Genomic DNA, 20,751 nt, shown 5'->3' with positions numbered 1-20,751 from the left:
AAACCTAACTAACAAATATACATTAATTTATACAGAATAAACTCACATCCACACATATAAATTAACAAATATACAGAATAAATTTATATATATTGAAATTTATATACTAAATTTATAAACTCACATCCACACATTTTTGTATATAAAAATTCATTTTCACAACTAAATAAATTTATTTCAGTATATCACAATAAAACTAAAATTAAAAAATTACTAAAATACCTCTTCTTCAAATCTCCTTCACTCTTGTAGTACCTCCTCTTCACAATTCTTCAATCTTCAATTCTTCAAAAAAAACCCTAAATTAAATTCAGAAATTTAAAAGTTCTTAAAAAATAAAATTATACAAATAAAAAATAAAATTAGTTACCTTTGATTGATATTTGAGAGAGAGTTGAGACAACAATGGGGAAGAACAGGGGAGTGGGAGTTGGAGCAAAGGATGGAGGAAGAAAGGGGCGTTGGAGAAGAAGAAGTGAAACTGTTTTTGGTTTTATTTCTGAAACGCAAGTGTTTTGGTTTTTTGATAAAATATATAAGGACATCAGCGACGTGGTCTTCACGTCGCTACTTTGCCACGTGGTTTCCACGTCGCTACACTCAAACGGTTATAATAATAATGACACACTCTACCACATCTGTAAAAGTGGCAGAGTTATTTTCCCAAGTAATAGGTTGCGACGTGGGCTTAACGTCACTACTAAAATTCAAAAAATTTCAAATCTCCCTCCAGCTACAACGTTAAAGTTTGTATTTTTTTATTTTTTACTTTTTAGTAGCGACGTGACTCACACGTCGCAACTGTTTTTTTTTTAAAAAAAAGCAACCGCTGACACGTCTGATTATAACGTTGGATTGATTTTTTTATTATGAAAGTTTGTTGTGACGTGGGAAACACGTCGCAACTACACACGTGGAAAACACGCCGCTAATATATGTCGCAGGAGAACATATTTCTTGTAGTGGTTGGTTAACCATTTGTATATGTTTTAGTTTTGTTGTAAAAAAAGAATATTTCTGCCATTTTAATTTTAATGTAAATAATGTATAGTTTTGATACAAAATATGTGTCATTTTGGTACATAAAGTATATACAATTTTGTTCCACAAATGTGCCATTTAGTTGTGTTTCACAAAATGTGAAATTTAGATTTTGTTTAAAAGTACAAGTTAAAACAAAAATTATGTGCAATTAAAAAAATTTATCTTTTAAGAAAACAAAAGATTTTCCCTTAGTTGGAACTACCAATCGAGGTAAAAACCTTCCCCTAACACCTATCACTTCGGATAATAGAACTAACCAAGAAGAAAATGGGGGGTTTTTCACCTCGATTGTAAGTCTAACCAAGGAAAAAAAGGGAGGATTTTACCTTGGTGTAGTAACCAGCAAAGGGGAAAAGTGATACATTTTTTTCAGTTTTCCCCTCGGTTGGAACTACCAATCGAGGTAAAAACTCTTTCCTTAACACCAATCACTTCGGGTAATAGAACTAATCAAAAGGAAAGAGATGGGTTTTCACCTCAGTAGCTAGTTCAACAGAAGAAACAAATGAAGGATTTCACCTCAATGCAGTAATCAACAGAGGGGAAAAGTGACACACATAGTTTTTTCCTTCGGTCGATGACATGAGAACCATTATTCACCTCGTCAACCCAACCAAGATAAAAGTTATTTTTCAACTGAAATAAAATGTCTTTTTAATAGTAGTAGTCGGCGTATGCTGTAACGTCCAGAAAAATAATTATTCGCTTATTTTAGACATTTGTGATGTTTATTGAAATTTTCGCGTTTTGGGGCGATTTAGTCGGTATTAGTTCGGGATAGCGGATCAATATTTAATCGGAAATTTTAATATTTTTAGTATTAAAAATATTAACGAGCTAATGTTTAGCGTTTTGGGAATTTTCTGAGTAATTAAGATTAGACCGGAAATATGAGGTATTGAGTAATAAGTCGGTATATTAAATGATCAGATTTTTTTATTTCAATGAAATATAAGTGTAAGTATTATTTTTACCTTTAGTGTAGAAATTAAATTGGGCCTATTTTGATTAAATGAAGAATAGAAACGTGGTGTTATTTATCAAGCCCAATTTTATAACAAAAATAGGTTTTTAGTGTAAAAAATGGGTTTAAGGAAGTGTAGAGAAACCAGAAAATAAAAACCATTTTGGAAGAGTGGAGGCTAGGTCTTGAAGAGGAGAATCAAGTTTAGAGAGATTCCAACCTAAGTGCTAGGATTTGTAGAGTTTTCTTCAATCCAAACAAGGTAAGGGTGGGGTTCTCTTCCTATAATGGGGCTTATTAACAATTGTATGTTGGGGTTTAGGGATTTAGGTTATTGCAATTGTTGTGTTAACTTGTTTCTGGAAATTGAAAATCCATTTAATTCTGCCTCTGAAATTTTGTTGTTGTTGTTGTTGTGTTACTAAACGTATGATTCAAAACTGCTATGGTTGTGTTATTAAATGTGAGCCTGAAATGTATATGCTATTGATACGGTACGAAACAAGAAATAAGTGCCTTGCGACGCAGCCTATTTCATTTCCATGTGTTAGTTATTATTAGTGTACATGATCCATTGTTTCTTTTTAATGTGCTACTGATACCTAAATGAGACACATAGAATGTAGGTAGCATTACATTGAATAACCATTCTTCAACCTAGGCATGTGTTAAAGAGTGAGGATTAGAGTGATTCTAGTAAATAATTACATAACTTAATGGTAATTAAACAGAAGGAACAATAGCAGTGCATGTTAGGAATGGAACCACTTGGTTAGTAACAGTAGCAAGACTAATAAAATGTAAAACAGTCCCGTTTGATCGAAAAAGCCGAATTAAGCGGTATAATTAGTTGTCCGGAATTTGATGAAAATTGACGTGGTAGTTAAGTTTAATTAATATATTATCGTGGTGGTGTTATTTTGTCAAAATTGTGATATTAATCGGTCGATTAAATTAATAGTTGAATTAATTTTTTTAATAAGCCTATTTGATTGGAATAAACTTGAACTTAGATTAACTATTCGGTTTATCGGTAAATTACTGTATCTTGTGAATTTGACCGTAACTGTGATTGTTGTGAATATCTTTGTGATTCTTTTGCTAATGGTATCGACCGTTGATTTGATGAATTGTCGGAATTGTTCCGTTTTTATATGAAGTTGTTGTATTATGTGTGAAGTGTTATTACTTTTAATAATCGGTAATAATTGTGATATGGGCGTGTGCCTTGTGACGAATATTTTGTGAAGTAAATGATGATGATGATGTTGTGTGATGATCGGTTCATTGAGTCGCATACATTTGCATATATATTGTGACGGCCTGGATTGGCAAATTAGTTACGAAGGCTTATGCCTTGTGCCTCTGAATTGGACAATTGGTGACGAGGGCTACAGCTCCGATTGGTACCACATGCATATACATGAGTCATGTCCCATACATTTTATGTGATTCATAGTCTGACGTTTGTGACTATATGGTGATTGTATGTTTGTGACTTGCTATATAACGGAAGTATGTGAATTATGAACTAATGACCTTGTGAGTAATATGAGGATATCAATACTTGTGAATGCGATTAACCGAATATGTCTAATTTCTGATATATAATTTATCATGCGCTCAATTATATGAATTGATATCTCACCCTTTCTTTGTTTCACCGTTACCTTTATATTGATAACGTACAGGGGATCTGCATTGAGAGGAGATTAGCCGAGTTGGTCTTGATTCGTTGTCGCTCTGATACGTAGCACTCGGGGGGACGAACGCGTTAATTTACTTGCTTTTGTTTTATTATGTTTTGGAAAATAGTTGAGTTGTCTTTTGGAGATTGCCACTTTAATTGTGTTAATTGTTGAATTATGATACTATGAATCTTTGAACTAATTGTTGAGTTTCCGTTGCACTTCTATGGAAGTTGATTCATGTTAAAGACTATTATTTGATGTTGTCGGTTCTTCAGTATTTTTGTGAATGCTATGTATCCGCCTAATGCGACGAGGTAATTTGTTTTTGAGAATGAATATGTGATACCTCAATTGTTTCGTTTGTGAATTTCTATACTCTGATTTTATTTAAATTCCGTGGGTAGAATTGGGGTGTTATATTAGTGGTATCAGAGTAGGTCGATCTTGCCCGGTCAAGTGTCGAGTCGTAGTGTGGTCTAATAATTGTGTATTGTTGTTTGTGCTGATTGTTTTTGTGTTGTAGTGACGTTATGGATGGGAGGAATGATGCTGCAATAGCTGCTGCTTTGGAAGCGATGGCTCAGGCTATGCAGAACCAACCGAATGCTGACGAGAATGCTGGATCTCGTAGTTTGGCGACTTTCCAAAGGGTGAACCCGCCAGTGTTCAAGGGTACGCATGACCCCGATGGTGCTCTTGAATGGTTGAAAGAGATCGAACGAATCTTCCGTGTTATGGATTGCACTCATGCACAAAAGGTTAGATATTGCACTCATATGCTGGCTAAGGAAGCAGATGATTGGTGGCTAGAGACCCGTAGGAGGTTGGAGGCTAATGGTGAGGAGATCACTTGGATTGCATTTCGCATGGAATTCTTAAGGAAGTACTTTCCGGAGGATGTCCGTGGTAAGAAGGAGATTGAATTCCTTGAGCTGAGATAAGGGAACAAGTCTGTTGTGGAGTATGCTGCTAAGTTTGGTGAGTTGGCTAAGTTTTACCAATACTATGATGGGGCGAATGGTGAGTTTTCCAAGTGTATCAAGTTTGAGAATGGGCTACATCCAGAAATCAAGAATGCGGTTAGTTACCAGAAGATTCGTATTTTTGTTGACTTGGTTGATAGTTGTCAGATTTATGAGGAGGACAACAATGCTCATTATCGTGTTATTAATGAGAAGAGGGACAAGAATCAGCAAAGCTGTGAGAAACCATATGATGCTGGTTAAGGGAAGCAAAGAGTTGCTTGTGGTCATAAGACTAGTGAGGGAGATGCCCTGCTAGAATTGTATGCTTCAAGTATGGTCAACCTGGTCATAAGAGCAATGCTTGTACTGCTGATGTGAAAAGGTGTTACCGTTGTGGTAAGACGGGACACATGTCTTCTGATTGTAAGCATAAGGATGTTGTTTGCTTTAACTGTGGTGCGGAGGGGCATATAGATAGCCAGTGTCAGAAGCCAAAGAAAATAGTTGTAGGTGGTAAAGTGTTCGCTTTGTCAGGAACTCATACACCTAGTGAGGATGGCCTTGTTATAGGTACTTGTTTCATTAATAACATTCCTTTAATTACTATTATTGATACCGGTTGTCGAACTCCCCGCTAAGGGAATGTTGACTACTTCTCTAGGGTGTTTGAATTTTCCTTTGTCAATCTTTGATAGGGACTTTGTTGTTGACTTTATGTGTTTACTGCTTGTTGGTTTGGATGTGGTTTTGGGTATGAATTGGTTGAAACGCAACTACGTTCATATCAATTATTTTAACAACACAGTGAGATTTTCTTCTCTCTTGAAGAAGAAGTTGGTTTGTTGACTCGTAAGTAGTTAAGGCGATTGATGCAAGACGAAGCACAAATGTTCTCATTGATGGCGTCCTTGTCTTTTGAGAATCGATTTAGAATTGATGAGTTAAAGGTGGTGCGAGAATTTCCTGAAGTGTTTCCTGATGACATTCCTGATGTGCCTCCAGAAAGAGAAGTTGAACTTGTGATTGATCTTATACCGAGAACCAGACCTGTTTCTATCGTACCGTACAGGATGTCTGCATCAGAGTTATCTGAATTAAAGAAGCAATTAGAAGAATTGCTTGAGAAGAAGTTTGTAAGACCAAGTGTATCACCATGGGGAGCGCCCGTATTGCTTGTAAAGAAAAAAGATGGAAGTATGAGACTTTGTGTTGATTATCGGCAATTGAATAAAGTGACGATAAAGAACAAGTATCCACTTCCAAGAATTGATGACTTGATGGATCAATTGGTAGGTGTTAGTGTGTTTTCTAAAATTGATTTGAGGTCCGGATATCACCAGATTAGAGTAAAAGAAGATGACATTCAGAAGACCGCGTTCAGGACTCGGTATGGACACTACGAGTATTCGGTGATGCCCTTTGGTGTCACTAATGCGCCAGGAGTATTCATGGAGTACATGAACCATATTTTTCATACTTACTTGGATCAGTTTGTGGTGGTATTCATTGACGACATTCTTATTTACTCTAAGTCCGAAGAAGAGCATGAAGAGCATATGAGAATTGTGTTGCAAGTTCTGAGAGAGAAGCAGTTGTATGCCAAGTTGTCTAAGTGTGAATTCTGGTTGCATGAAGTTAGTTTCCTTGGTCACATCATTTCTGGTAATGGTATTGTCGTGGATCCTTCTAAAGTTGATGTTGTGTTACAATGGGAGACTCTGAAGTCAACTACTGAGATTAGAAGTTTCTTGGGTTTAGCCGGTTACTATAGACGGTTTATCGAAGGATTTTCTAAGTTGGCACTTCCATTGACAAGATTGACTTGAAAAGGAAAGGCTTTTGTGTGGTGTTGCACCCCAAAATTTGCCCTCCTAATTTTATTTCTAATTGGCTTATGTTTCTCATTCATTTACATCTTAGGTCGTCATAACTCATGCATCATTAAATCAATAAAGTTGTCTTGGGTTCAAGGATCTTGGAGATTGGGGTTTCTACTTCATTCAAGTATGATTCAGTAAATGTTACTTCGGGTGTTGGATTATAAGATTAAAGCTTTAATTTTTGGGCAGTATGAATCTCTTCTTCATCTAAATTCTCATGAGATTTCATGCCAAGGTGTTCCTTGATGCTTCCACCATCATTTATTTCAAGGAATCCCCATCGTGTGTTCACCAAAGCAAGATATTTTAAGGCCGAGAGCAATTAACCTGGATTAAATCTGATGGTTGAAGATAAGAGTTTTAGCGCAAGACTAATTTAGTTTGATCATAGGGATCCCTTGTTTGGAATTATTCAATGTCATGAATTTAAATGTATGTTCAAATAACTTGATTAGAGTGGGTTGTAAACATGTTGAGTTTGGAGAGAAAATTCGTGCGGGCTAATATGGAGTGTAAGAGTAATTGGAATTCTTTATTCAAAGCTCTTTCAAAGATCACCACAATTTCAACAACAAATGTATTCGTCATCCATTCTCAATATCACATCATTCAAAACCAACATTATTCCAAATATATTCATTCAAGTTCAAATTTACAAATGAAATCCATTATTTACAAACCATACCAATACCCTACTGTTTGTCTACTTTTGGAACATGGAACAGAAAGAAAAAAGAAACATCATATGCTCACTTCTAAACCTAAAACTAATCCCAAGTTCCTCTTCCTTTTTCTTCATGCTCTGCAGCCTGCACTTGAAGTCGAACCGAGCCCGCTGCATGATAAATTCACTTCAGCCCCATATTCCATCTTCAAAACTGAGCCTGTACCTGCAAATCAAACCAGAAAAATGTCATATACACCAATATCAAACAGCAGCCACATCCATATCAAAAACCAGTTTCAGCCAGTACTAACAAACACTGCATAACTCACCTCTAACCAGTTTCAAACCACCAACTAACCTTCCAACAGAAAGCTAACTCATCCTAACAGTTATAACAGAATTGTAACTTCCCTTGTAACTAACTTCTAAAACACCTAACAGATTCCTAAACCAACTCATAACAAACTTAAAAACCTAACTAATTCAGTTATAGCCAATAGAAAAGCTAACAGAATTCTAACTGAATTAACAGAAACTTCAGAAGAGAACCAACCTTTCATCCCTATATAACAGAGACTTCAATCATTCTTGAGCCTCTCCACCATTTTCACTCCATTCATTCTCTCAGTTCCACATCACAAACTCCACGCTTTCACTCTCTTCCATACTCACCCATCTTCAAACTCTGCAACCTCAACCTTCATCTTCATCGAATTAACTCCAAACCTGCACCTCACCATCATCACTATCACAAGCCAAATCCTAAATCCACACATAACAGAATTGAAGAAGAAAATTGAAGAAGGAGAAGAAAAGGGTCAACACCTGAAGATTTCATCATCGTCAATCCATACATAAGTCCGCAAACCTCAATCTTCCTCACAACTTCGCTTTCGTATCGCCTCGACATCACTGCAAATTCTCCAAGAACGAGCCTCATCCAACGTTCATCTCAGCGTCACAACCATCGGCGTCACTCTTACTCTTCACCTTCAATCTCCCAAAGAAACGCTCCCATCCACCAACTCCATTCGTTCATCTTCAACAAATTCCTTCAAACAGCATCATCATCTTCGCCTCATCTCTAGCCGCAACAACAACAACACTGTATCAGAGAGGAGCGATGAGGGAAGGGGAACCGAGGCGAGGTTGAATTCATTCCGTCGTGTCTACGACGGTGGCCAGGGATTTACGTCGGAGAAGATGAGTGGCAAGGAGCACCGGCGCCGTTTCGTGCGTTTCACGGAGGTGGATTTCTTCAAGCTCTAAGGTTCACACTTAACCCTAAATTCCCAATTATGCTTTTTTCTTTTTTTGTTTTATTAATTTGAACAATTAAATTCTGAAAATAACAAAAGAAAATGGATCAAACACAGAGATCTTTGGGCCACACGAATTAAGCCCGTTACTTTTTTTGGTAATCTGAACATATGGATCAAAATCAATGCCCTGTGCGAATTGCTAGCTACACCCCTGAGCCCATGGCATTTTTGGCATAGAAATTCTGTAAGAAAAATAATCTCTTGGGCCTCTCCCTGCTGGGCCCGGCGCCCTTGCTATTCACCACTATGTAATTCAGAATTACACCTCCCTGTTTCCATTAGTTTTAATTTAGGTTTAATTAGATTTTTTACCATTTCTTTGAGTAATTAAATTGCTAATTTTTCTACTATCATTTTAGACTTTTAATGCATAATTTTTGACATAAAAAATAATCAACAAAAATATTAGTTTAGGCTTGTATTTTTAATTCGCTTGCTTGATCAAATTCTTGTCTTTTTGGCACATAAAAAACCATAAAAATAATAGTATTTTAAATTCGATTTTTGTACTATTTTGCATTGTTCACTTTCATGTCTTGTACCATATTTTCAAGTGTTTATGTTAGCCATTTTACACTAATTTTTGTATCGTTATTTACTTGCAATTTTTACTTGTAATTTCGATCTCCGCCTATGCTTATACTTTCATGCCGCTTTTTTGCTCCTAACCATTAGGTAGAAACCATGACAACTTTAGGATTTAGAGGCTCCCATCATATTAGGCTAGTTTTCATCTTAGGCTAGTTTTGTTTCTTTTCTTTTCAACTTTTAAAATACTTAATAAATATCGATGAAGATCATACCGTTACTATATTTCATAGTAAGAGAGAAATGATTGAGGCGTAGGCCTTGATGTATGTTCTTTCCTACTTAGCGGAGAAGAAATGATTGAGGTGTGAAGCCTCGATGTATTTCTTAACCGTTGTTTAGAGAAACGATCGTGGTGTAGGCCTCGATGTGCATTCTCTAAATATTCACAAAAGAACTCTTTTTTGTATCTCCTTTACTTAGCGGAGAAGAAATGATTGAGGTGTGAAACCTCGATGTATTTCTTAACCGTTATTTAGAGAAACGATTGTGGCGTAGGCCTCGATGTGCTTTCTCTAAATATGCAAAACAAAACTCTTTTTGGTATGATCTAAGTCACAAATTAATTTCCCTTAAAAGACACACAATCAAAAAACACTTCAAAATATCTAATAAAGGCTCAGAGTTAATCAAAGTGAGGAAGTGATGCGATGCCTTGTAGTAGGTTTTCGTCCATCATGGAATCACACATAAAAGACACAAACCAATCTCTTTTCTCCCTTGCCTCCGAGGCATTCTTTAATCGGACACGTTATTTCCGCTCCATCCCCAGCTTAAGACTCCAGAGGTCGAGCAGCGGAGTGCGAATGTAACGCCGTCCACTAAAAAACACAAAAACAAACAAAACTAAAAAGCCGAACTACGGCGCTCTGATTCCCGAAAGGGATACGTAGGCATCAAGTCGCGGGGCTTGAACGAGCACAACTATTTATAAACCTTATTTTCCCCGTGTTTCTTTTCTTTCATTTGCATGCATTCCCTTAGTAATTAAGCTTTAGATTTATACACCCTTAGAATAGAACAAACATAGGTGGATACCATCGAGTACGATGGGCGTGAGGGGTGCTAGTACCTTCCCCTCGCGTAACCGACTCCCGTACCCTATCTCTGGTCGCAAGACCTTCTCTTATCCTTATTCTAGGTTTTCTGATATTCCTTTCCCTCTTTGGGATAAATATATTGGTGGCGACTCTGTTCATTTTCGCGAGCGTGCGACAGCTGGCGACTCTGCTGGGGACGTGATAGACCTGTGCTGGTCCGTTCTTAGCAAGTCGATCCTAGCCTTTGTTTGTTTCTTTTCTTTGGGTGTTTTTCTTTATTTGTTTATATGCTTACATCCTGTGTATATATGTTTGTATATCATGTTTATTCCTGTTTGCATGTCATATTTACTTTCCGCATGCATCTGGACTATATTATGGGTCCCCGTGGGGACCACATATTTTCTCTGTTTGCAGGTTGGGTGGGATGTTCTATGAGGTAAAAGGCCCAATGCCCAGGCCATGAGTGATACCTTAGGAACTAGGAATAGAGTGGCCATGACGGACAGAAGACGTATGTCTGATTGATCCGATCATGTATCCACGGGCAGAGCTTGGTTGAACGAGGCAATATCGTATGATTGCGCCTACTTTCAATCCTCTGTTGGCTTTTTGACCTACCATATACTAGATCACACCTGTAAGAGGGGTTGGGAAATTTTGTTTTGCAGGAAAACATGCCTCCATCCTACCCTAAGCCATTCAGACTATCTATCATAATCAACGTCGAACCTCTGAATCTGGAGGTTTGACTTTATGTGACTTTTGCAAAGGTTATCTATCAGAATCAACGTCGAACCTCTGAATCTGGAGGGTTCGACCATCTTTGACTTATGCACAAGTTGTTTATCCAGAAAGCAACGTCGAACCTCTGAATCTGGAGGATTCGACCATATCTTATTGACCATGAGAAGTTGTTATCCAAGAGGCCTTGATCCTTGATCCTGATTTATGTTGCATTTGCATCATCATTAACATTTTGCATTCATGCCTGTGCATTCATGGTTACCAATACTCTTACCTATTTCTCTCCATCAGATCAGTCAAGACGATTCCTCCACACCGATATCTGACAAGAGCTCACAAAAGAAGAATCATGGGGAATTACAAAAAAATCAAGCTACTATCTAAGGACCCCACGCCTCCTCGTGAGGGTACCTTCCACCAAAGGAGCCTAAAAACTTTGTGTTTGTCAGAGAACATTGCACTTGCATCATAATAAGGCCAAGCTTGCCATTGTATAGATTTCTTTAGTATTTTCAATTGTATTACTTTTGTTGTTATCAAGTACTTCTCATTGTAAGAAACTCATTCTGTTTGAATAAATAAAAATAATGTAATATACATGTTTTTCTCAAATCATTTCATCTTTGTCATTATGTTCATTGATACTTCACTCATTTGTCTTAAGCAACTAAAAAAAGGAGAATGATGAAAATCAAAAAAACACATGAACTACTAACCGTATGCTTTTGGAATAAAGATCCTGCTGATGATGTACAGGCATTGTTTCAATTCCTAAACACTGGAGTTATAAGGGAGTGAAACCTTCGTTAACCCCTTTGAGCCTAAGGAGTAGTAGTTCTTTTCAAAAAAATACAAAACCCTCAATCTTAACCAGGGGCAGGGTAGTCTTCAGTTAGTGCGACCGAGCGCTCATCTTTCAGGTATTCCATCAAAGGATCAATCATATCTCACAACAAAAGAAGAAGAGCACAATCCACAATGGATGTCTCTCATTCATTGAGAAAAAGGCAGTCACAACTTTTTCATCAAGTCAATCACAAAAGTCATACAACTTGTTCCCGAATGAGACGAAAAAAGTTGAAAAGAAAATAAGGAAAACAATAGCCCGCTAAGTCAAAAAAAAAAAGAAAGAAAAGCTTTGAAGCAAATGACTTAGGCAAAAATTAGGGCATATCCCGCTGGACAACGAAAACCAAAATCAAAAGAAACTTTTTGTCCAGGCAAAAATTAGGGAAAGCAAAAGACAAAGCAAAAGAGCAAAAATCCTCCAAGGGACAAGTTGTCGTGATCATCGACGAAAGCACCAAAGGGTGGCTGCCACCTCCATCAAAGTTGCAAAGGATCCTCATCCATCACAATTCTTCCTGAAAGGTGAACTCGTGTCAAACTAACTGAACGTAGGACTGGAGAACATCACGAAGAGGGGTGGGTTAAGTAGAACTTGAGCCTTTATCCTTTTTTTTCTCAAACCGCGAACCCGGCCCCGTTACAACCCTCGAAAGTCCTAATTGAAGTAGGGTTCGTTCCGAAAGCATACAAACTGTAAAATCATGTCAAACTGACTCCTAACGTTGCTATGTCAATTGTGTTAGTATCAATACAACATTTTGACAAATAAAACTCTTCTTTGAGATTAACATGTGCATTGCATTCTCATTATCTTTTCAAAACAGAATTGCCTCTAATCAGAAAGTAAGTACTTGATACCAAGGAAAGTTTAACATCGAAAGTCAGTCAAGTAATCTTACAAAGGCAAAGGTTGGTCATCCACAAAGCAAATCTCTGAAGCACCCATCTGGTGGAAGAGTTCCCTTCAATCTGGGGCATTCATCCCTTCATCCACACTGGGGCAGACCATTGCACATCTCCATGATTCAAGCATGTCAAAATTCTATCTCAAAAGGTCATACAAGCTGGGGCAAGCTAGTAACAAGTCATTTTTTTTTATCCCCAAGCAAGTGTCAGATATGGATACAAGTGTCGAGGAGTCAAGTCAACACCTCACCTTCACAAGTTCTATTCTTCAAGCAACAACCTTCCACAAAGGCATTCTCCATCCACTCCTGGTATCTTGGAGACAATCATCCCAGTCATAATCATACAATTATCATGCATATCATTGCATTCTCATTATCATTTCTCCCGCATGATCCAATCATCAACAAAGCAGGGCCATCCACCCTATCTTGAATCAAGCAGAGTTCAGAACTCCACCTAATCTATTCCACATCGAAGCAGAAGCCCTGATCAATCAATCAGTACATTGCATATAGAGTTCATAGCATTGCATCTCCAGAAGTGCACAAATAAATCAAACATTTGCATATGAAGCATAAGCCAAGTTACTCATCAGATGAGGTCCCTACAAGCATTCCATTGATAGTCCACTGGATCACTCAGAGTTACCATTGTGGTGTCATCTCCTAAAGTCAATCTTGTTCATCTTTCTTCGACCCAGAGTTGATGTTTTTGAGTTCAACCCAGAGTTGACTTTCCCTCCATTTTTTTTTAACCCCGAGTTAGGGATCTCTTTCCCACTCAACCCAGAGTTGACGGTTATCATTTGTTCAATCCAGAATTGACTATCTCTCTTTCCCACTCACTCAGAGTTGACGGCTATCCTTTATTCAATCCAGAGTTGATCCTTGCTTTCCCACTCACCCAGAGTTGACGGTTGTCTTCTATTCAACCCAGAGTTGACCCTTATCTTTTTTCACTCAACCCAGAGTTGATGGTTATCCTTTATCCTTTTTCCCGCTCAACCCAGAGTTGACGGTTACCCTTTATTCAATCCAGAATTGATTCCTTTCCCTCTCAACCCAGAGTTGATGGTTATCCCTTATTCAATCCAGAATTGATTTCTCTCTCTCATTCAACCCAGAGTTGATGGTTATTCCTAATTGATCATCTTTCCTCTTTCAACCCAGAGTTGAATTACCTTCTCTCAACCCAGAGTTGATGTCTACCTATTGTCCTCAACCCAGAGTTGATTTCCCTTCATCCTTCAACCCAGAGTCGACCCACGTTTCTTTTTCAACCCAGAGTGGACGTTTATTTCATTTCTAACCCAGAGTTGATTTACTTTCTCTCAACCCAGAGTTGATGTCTATCTCTTGTTTTCAACCCAGAGTTGATTTTCTTTCCTTCTTTCTCAACCCAAAGTTGATGCCTATATCTTGTCCCATTAATACTAATTTCACTTTCCGTTCTCAATCCAGAATTGATGTTTACCTCTTATCCAACCCAGAGTTGACCTCCCTTTATTCTTCGACCCAGAGTCAACCCACCTTTCCTTTTCAACCCAGAGTTGATGTGTATTTCATTTTTGACTCAGAGTCAATTTGATCAATCCAGAATTGATACATTCTACCTAAGTGGAGTTGACACCATCTTTTCCCCAGTGGATAACATCTCTCATCAGGCAAATTTTCGGGTTTACTTGGTATTTAATCTTCTTCTACCTTGATTGCTCGAAAGGCTAGCGCCAATCTCGCCTTCAAGTTTGAGGCGATTAAATAGGGGCAGCTGTTGCACCCCAAAATTTGCCCTCCTAATTTTATTTCTAATTGGCTTATGTTTCTCATTCATTTACATCTTAGGTCGTCATAACTCATGCATCATTAAATCAATAAAGTTGTCTTGGGTTCAAGGATCTTGGAGATTGGGGTTTCTACTTCATTCAAGTATGATTCAGTAAATGTTACTTCGGGTGTTGGATTATAAGATTAAAGCTTTAATTTTTGGGCAGTATGAATCTCTTCTTCATCTAAATTCTCATGAGATTTCATGCCAAGGTGTTCCTTGATGCTTCCACCATCATTTATTTCAAGGAATCCCCATCGTGTGTTCACCAAAGCAAGATATTTTAAGGCCGAGAGCAATTAACCTGGATTAAATCTGATGGTTGAAGATAAGAGTTTTAGCGCAAGACTAATTTAGTTTGATCATAGGGATCCCTTGTTTGGAATTATTCAATGTCATGAATTTAAATGTATGTTCAAATAACTTGATTAGAGTGGGTTGTAAACATGTTGAGTTTGGAGAGAAAATTCGTGCGGGCTAATATGGAGTGTAAGAGTAATTGGAATTCTTTATTCAAAGCTCTTTCAAAGATCACCACAATTTCAACAACAAATGTATTCGTCATCCATTCTCAATATCACATCATTCAAAACCAACATTATTCCAAATATATTCATTCAAGTTCAAATTTACAAATGAAATCCATTATTTACAAACCATACCAATACCCTACTGTTTGTCTACTTTTGGAACATGGAACAGAAAGAAAAAAGAAACATCATATGCTCACTTCTAAACCTAAAACTAATCCCAAGTTCCTCTTCCTTTTTCTTCATGCTCTGCAGCCTGCACTTGAAGTCGAACCGAGCCCGCTGCATGATAAATTCACTTCAGCCCCATATTCCATCTTCAAAACTGAGCCTGTACCTGCAAATCAAACCAGAAAAATGTCATATACACCAATATCAAACAGCAGCCACATCCATATCAAAAACCAGTTTCAGCCAGTACTAACAAACACTGCATAACTCACCTCTAACCAGTTTCAAACCACCAACTAACCTTCCAACAGAAAGCTAACTCATCCTAACAGTTATAACAGAATTGTAACTTCCCTTGTAACTAACTTCTAAAACACCTAACAGATTCCTAAACCAACTCATAACAAACTTAAAAACCTAACTAATTCAGTTATAGCCAATAGAAAAGCTAACAGAATTCTAACTGAATTAACAGAAACTTCAGAAGAGAACCAACCTTTCATCCCTATATAACAGAGACTTCAATCATTCTTGAGCCTCTCCACCATTTTCACTCCATTCATTCTCTCAGTTCCACATCACAAACTCCACGCTTTCACTCTCTTCCATACTCACCCATCTTCAAACTCTGCAACCTCAACCTTCATCTTCATCGAATTAACTCCAAACCTGCACCTCACCATCATCACTATCACAAGCCAAATCCTAAATCCACACATAACAGAATTGAAGAAGAAAATTGAAGAAGGAGAAGAAAAGGGTCAACACCTGAAGATTTCATCATCGTCAATCCATACATAAGTCCGCAAACCTCAATCTTCCTCACAACTTCGCTTTCGTATCGCCTCGACATCACTGCAAATTCTCCAAGAACGAGCCTCATCCAACGTTCATCTCAGCATCACAACCATCGGCGTCACTCTTACTCTTCACCTTCAATCTCCCAAAGAAACGCTCCCATCCACCAACTCCATTCGTTCATCTTCAACAAATTCCTTCAAACAGCATCATCATCTTCGCCTCATCTCTAGCCGCAACAACAACAACACTGTATCAGAGAGGAGCGATGAGGGAAGGGGAACCGAGGCGAGGTTGAATTCATTCCGTCGTGTCTACGACGGTGGCCAGGGATTTACGTCGGAGAAGATGAGTGGCAAGGAGCACCGGCGCCGTTTCGTGCGTTTCACGGAGGTGGATTTCTTCAAGCTCTAAGGTTCACACTTAACCCTAAATTCCCAATTATGCTTTTTTCTTTTTTTGTTTTATTAATTTGAACAATTAAATTCTGAAAATAACAAAAGAAAATGGATCAAACACAGAGATCTTTGGGCCACACGAATTAAGCCCGTTACTTTTTTTGGTAATCTGAACATATGGATCAAAATCAATGCCCTGTGCGAATTGCTAGCTACACCCCTGAGCCCATGGCATTTTTGGCATAGAAATTCTGTAAGAAAAATAATCTCTTGGGCCTCTCCCTGCTGGGCCCGGCGCCCTTGCTATTCACCACTATGTAATTCAGAATTACACCTCCCTGTTTCCATTAGTTTTAATTTAGGTTTAATTAGATTTTTTACCATTTCTTTGAGTAATTAAATTGCTAATTTTTCTACTATCATTTTAGACTTTTAATGCATAATTTTTGACATAAAAAATAATCAACAAAAATATTAGTTTAGGCTTGTATTTTTAATTCGCTTGCTTGATCAAATTCTTGTCTTTTTGGCACATAAAAAACCATAAAAATAATAGTATTTTAAATTCGATTTTTGTACTATTTTGCATTGTTCACTTTCATGTCTTGTACCATATTTTCAAGTGTTTATGTTAGCCATTTTACACTAATTTTTGTATCGTTATTTACTTGCAATTTTTACTTGTAATTTCGATCTCCGCCTATGCTTATACTTTCATGCCGCTTTTTTGCTCCTAACCATTAGGTAGAAACCATGACAACTTTAGGATTTAGAGGCTCCCATCATATTAGGCTAGTTTTCATCTTAGGCTAGTTTTGTTTCTTTTCTTTTCAACTTTTAAAATACTTAATAAATATCGATGAAGATCATACCGTTACTATATTTCATAGTAAGAGAGAAATGATTGAGGCGTAGGCCTTGATGTATGTTCTTTCCTACTTAGCGGAGAAGAAATGATTGAGGTGTGAAGCCTCGATGTATTTCTTAACCGTTGTTTAGAGAAACGATCGTGGTGTAGGCCTCGATGTGCATTCTCTAAATATTCACAAAAGAACTCTTTTTTGTATCTCCTTTACTTAGCGGAGAAGAAATGATTGAGGTGTGAAACCTCGATGTATTTCTTAACCGTTATTTAGAGAAACGATTGTGGCGTAGGCCTCGATGTGCTTTCTCTAAATATGCAAAACAAAACTCTTTTTGGTATGATCTAAGTCACAAATTAATTTCCCTTAAAAGACACACAATCAAAAAACACTTCAAAATATCTAATAAAGGCTCAGAGTTAATCAAAGTGAGGAAGTGATGCGATGCCTTGTAGTAGGTTTTCGTCCATCATGGAATCACACATAAAAGACACAAACCAATCTCTTTTCTCCCTTGCCTCCGAGGCATTCTTTAATCGGACACGTTATTTCCGCTCCATCCCCAGCTTAAGACTCCAGAGGTCGAGCAGCGGAGTGCGAATGTAACGCCGTCCACTAAAAAACACAAAAACAAACAAAACTAAAAAGCCGAACTACGGCGCTCTGATTCCCGAAAGGGATACGTAGGCATCAAGTCGCGGGGCTTGAACGAGCACAACTATTTATAAACCTTATTTTCCCCGTGTTTCTTTTCTTTCATTTGCATGCATTCCCTTAGTAATTAAGCTTTAGATTTATACACCCTTAGAATAGAACAAACATAGGTGGATACCATCGAGTACGATGGGCGTGAGGGGTGCTAGTACCTTCCCCTCGCGTAACCGACTCCCGTACCCTATCTCTGGTCGCAAGACCTTCTCTTATCCTTATTCTAGGTTTTCTGATATTCCTTTCCCTCTTTGGGATAAATATATTGGTGGCGACTCTGTTCATTTTCGCGAGCGTGCGACATGTGGTATGTTCAATGTGAAGAAAGTTTCAATAAGTTGAAGAAGAGGTTGACGTCGGCTCCAGTTTTGACTTCGCCTCATTTAGGAGAGCCTTTTGTTGTGTACTGTGATGCTTGCTTGATGGGGTTGGGTGGTGTGCTTATGCAAAACGTTAAAGTGGTTGCTTATGCGTATAGGAAGTTGAGGACCCATGAAAAGAATTATCCTACGCATGATCTTGAGTTGGCTGCAGTGGTCTTTGTGTTAAAAATTTGGAGACATTATCTTTATGGTTCTAGATTCGAAGTGTTTAGCGATCATAAGAGTTTGAAGTACCTTTTTGACCAGAAAGAGTTGAATATGAGGCAACGAAGGTGGCTTGAATTGTTGAAGGATTATGATTTCGGTTTGAACTATCATCCTGGAAAAGCTAATGTTGTGGTCGATGCTTTAAGCCGAAAGACTTTGCATATGTCGACAATGATGGTTAAAGAGTTGAAGTTGATCGAGCAATTCCGAGACTTGAGTTTGGTTTACGATGTGACACCGCATAGTGTTATGTTGGGAATGTTAAAGATTAACAATGACTTTCTTAACAATATTAGAGAGGCTCAGAAGCTAGATGTGAAGTTGGTGGATTTGATGGTAGGAATCGATCGACTTGAGAATGGTGATTTCAAGTTAGATGCACGTGGTGTGTTGAGATTCTGAGATCGTATTTGCATTCCTGATAATGAAGAGATTAAGAAAGTGATTCTTGAAGAGAGTCATAGAAGCAATTTGAGTATTCATCCAGGAGCTACAAATATGTATTAGGACTTGAAGGGTTTGTTTTGGTGGCCTAGTATGAAACGTGATGTGGCACAGTTTGTGTATGCTTGTTTGACTTGTCAGAAGTCGAAGATCGAACATCAGAAGCCTGCAGGATTGGTGCAACCGTTAGAAGTTCCAGAATGGAAATGGGATAGTATTTCGATGGACTTCGTAACAGGATTACCTAATACCTTGAGAGGATTTGATTCGATTTGGGTGATTGTTGATAGGCTTACAAAGTCGACACACTTTATACCTATTAACATCACATTTCCGATTGCGAAGTTAGCAGAGATATATGTCAGGGTGATCGTGAAGTTGCATGGTGTACCTTTGTGTATTGTGTCGGATAGAGATCTGAGGTTTACTTCCGATTTCTGGAAGGGTTTGCAAGAGGCGTTGGGTTCCAAGTTGAGATTGAGTACGGCGTATCATCCACAGACAGATGGTCAGACGGAGAGGATTATTCACTCATTAGAGGATTTATTAAGAGCATGTGTTCTTGAGCAACGAGGTTCGTGGGATACTTATCTTCCGTTGATTGAGTTCACCTACAATAACAATTACCATTCTAGTATTGGGATGGCACCTTTTGAGGCGTTGTATGGTCGGAGGTGTAGGATGTTAGAACAAGATTTGTTCTGATCAATTATCTTAGTTTTGATGATAACAATAATATGAATTTTGCTTAAGATAATATGGTACTCTAATCCAATGCAATTTCCCTTTCAGGAAATATATAAAGAGTACGCATAATTCAGCGCTCAGAAGCTTTGTCTCAAAGGGTTCAGCATGCAACATCAGAACATGGTCTGGCAAGACATCAGAAGATGGTCGAAGCAGAATCAGAACATGGGTCTATGGAAGCATCAGAAGAACAAGAGAACAGAAGCACTGAAGTTCTGATGGTATCACGCTCAGAAGCACTTCAAGGTCAGAAGATCAGAAGATGCTATGCACCAAGCTGTTTGACTCTGATGATATTCAAACGTTGTATTCACAAACATCAGATCAGAAGGAAGTACAAGTGGCAGGCTACGCTGACTGACAAAAGGAACGTTAAAAGCTACTAAAGGCTACGTTAGTAGACACAGCGTGAACAAGGCTCGAGGTAGTTGACAAAAGCGTATAACATTAAATGCGATGCTGTACGGAACACGCAAAGCATTAAATGCATTCAACGGTCATCTTCTCCAACGCCTATAAATATGAAGTTCTGATGAGAAGCAAGGTTAACGATCCTGAACATAAAAAACGCATATTAACTTGCTGAAACGCTGTTCAAATTCAAAGCTCAGAATCTTCATCTTCATCAAAGCTCACTACATTGCTGTTGTAATATTTTAGTGAGATTAAGCTTAAACGTTAAGAGAAATATCACAGTTTGTGATTAACGCTTTTAAGAAGCATTTGTAATACTCTTAGAATTGATTACATTAAGTTGTAAGGAACTAGAGTGATCGTGTGGATCAGAATACTCTAGGAAGTCTTAGGAGTGAACTAAGCAGATTGTAACTAGAGTGATCGTGTGGATCAGTAGACTCTAGAAAAGTCTTAGAGGGTATTTAAGCAGTGTTCCTGGAGTGATCAGTGTGTGATCAGTAGACTCTGGAAGACTTAGTTGCTGACTAAGTGGAGAACCATTGTAATCCGTGCGATTAGTGGATTAAATCCTCGGTTGAGGTAAATCATCTCTGCG

The 20,751-nt window shown here is 37.9% G+C and overlaps 1 protein-coding gene and 2 long non-coding RNA genes across 3 annotated transcripts; 1 reads left to right on the top strand and 2 right to left on the bottom strand.

Moving 5' to 3' along the window:
• Positions 1-3,990: 3,990 nt before the first annotated feature.
• LOC131655945 (uncharacterized) lies at positions 3,991-6,708 on the top strand. Its single transcript, XM_058925748.1, has 4 exons — positions 3,991-4,013; positions 4,223-4,582; positions 5,596-5,793; positions 6,636-6,708. The coding sequence occupies exons 1-4, from the start codon at positions 3,991-3,993 to the stop codon at positions 6,706-6,708; spliced, it is 654 nt and encodes a 217-aa protein (XP_058781731.1).
• A 444-nt stretch (positions 6,709-7,152) lies between these two features.
• On the bottom strand, positions 7,153-8,162 carry LOC131618422 (uncharacterized). Its single transcript, XR_009288839.1, has 2 exons — positions 7,765-8,162; positions 7,153-7,434 (listed from the first exon to the last, which is right to left on the bottom strand). It is a non-coding gene; the product is annotated as an uncharacterized LOC131618422 (long non-coding RNA).
• Positions 8,163-15,075: 6,913 nt separating this feature from the next.
• On the bottom strand, positions 15,076-16,213 carry LOC131618415 (uncharacterized). Its single transcript, XR_009288833.1, has 2 exons — positions 15,688-16,213; positions 15,076-15,357 (listed from the first exon to the last, which is right to left on the bottom strand). It is a non-coding gene; the product is annotated as an uncharacterized LOC131618415 (long non-coding RNA).
• Between the last annotated feature and the right edge of the window lie 4,538 nt (positions 16,214-20,751).

Source organism: Vicia villosa, linkage group LG1, assembly GCF_029867415.1.
Source record: "Vicia villosa cultivar HV-30 ecotype Madison, WI linkage group LG1, Vvil1.0, whole genome shotgun sequence".
NCBI classification, from domain to species: domain Eukaryota; kingdom Viridiplantae; phylum Streptophyta; class Magnoliopsida; order Fabales; family Fabaceae; genus Vicia; species Vicia villosa.
Note: the sequence above shows the minus strand (reverse complement) of the source record. Positions and strands in the feature narration are given on the sequence as shown.

Excerpts from the sequence above, each read along its gene's own strand:
- LOC131655945 (XM_058925748.1), top strand. The coding sequence starts at position 3,991 with ATGTATCCGCCTAATGCGACGAG. Across the intron at positions 4,583-5,595 it reads CGCATGGAATTCTTAAGGAA|AATTGATGAGTTAAAGGTGG; the intron begins GTACTTTCCGGA and ends GAATCGATTTAG. Across the intron at positions 5,794-6,635 it reads GAAGAATTGCTTGAGAAGAA|GATCTTGGAGATTGGGGTTT; the intron begins GTTTGTAAGACC and ends CTTGGGTTCAAG.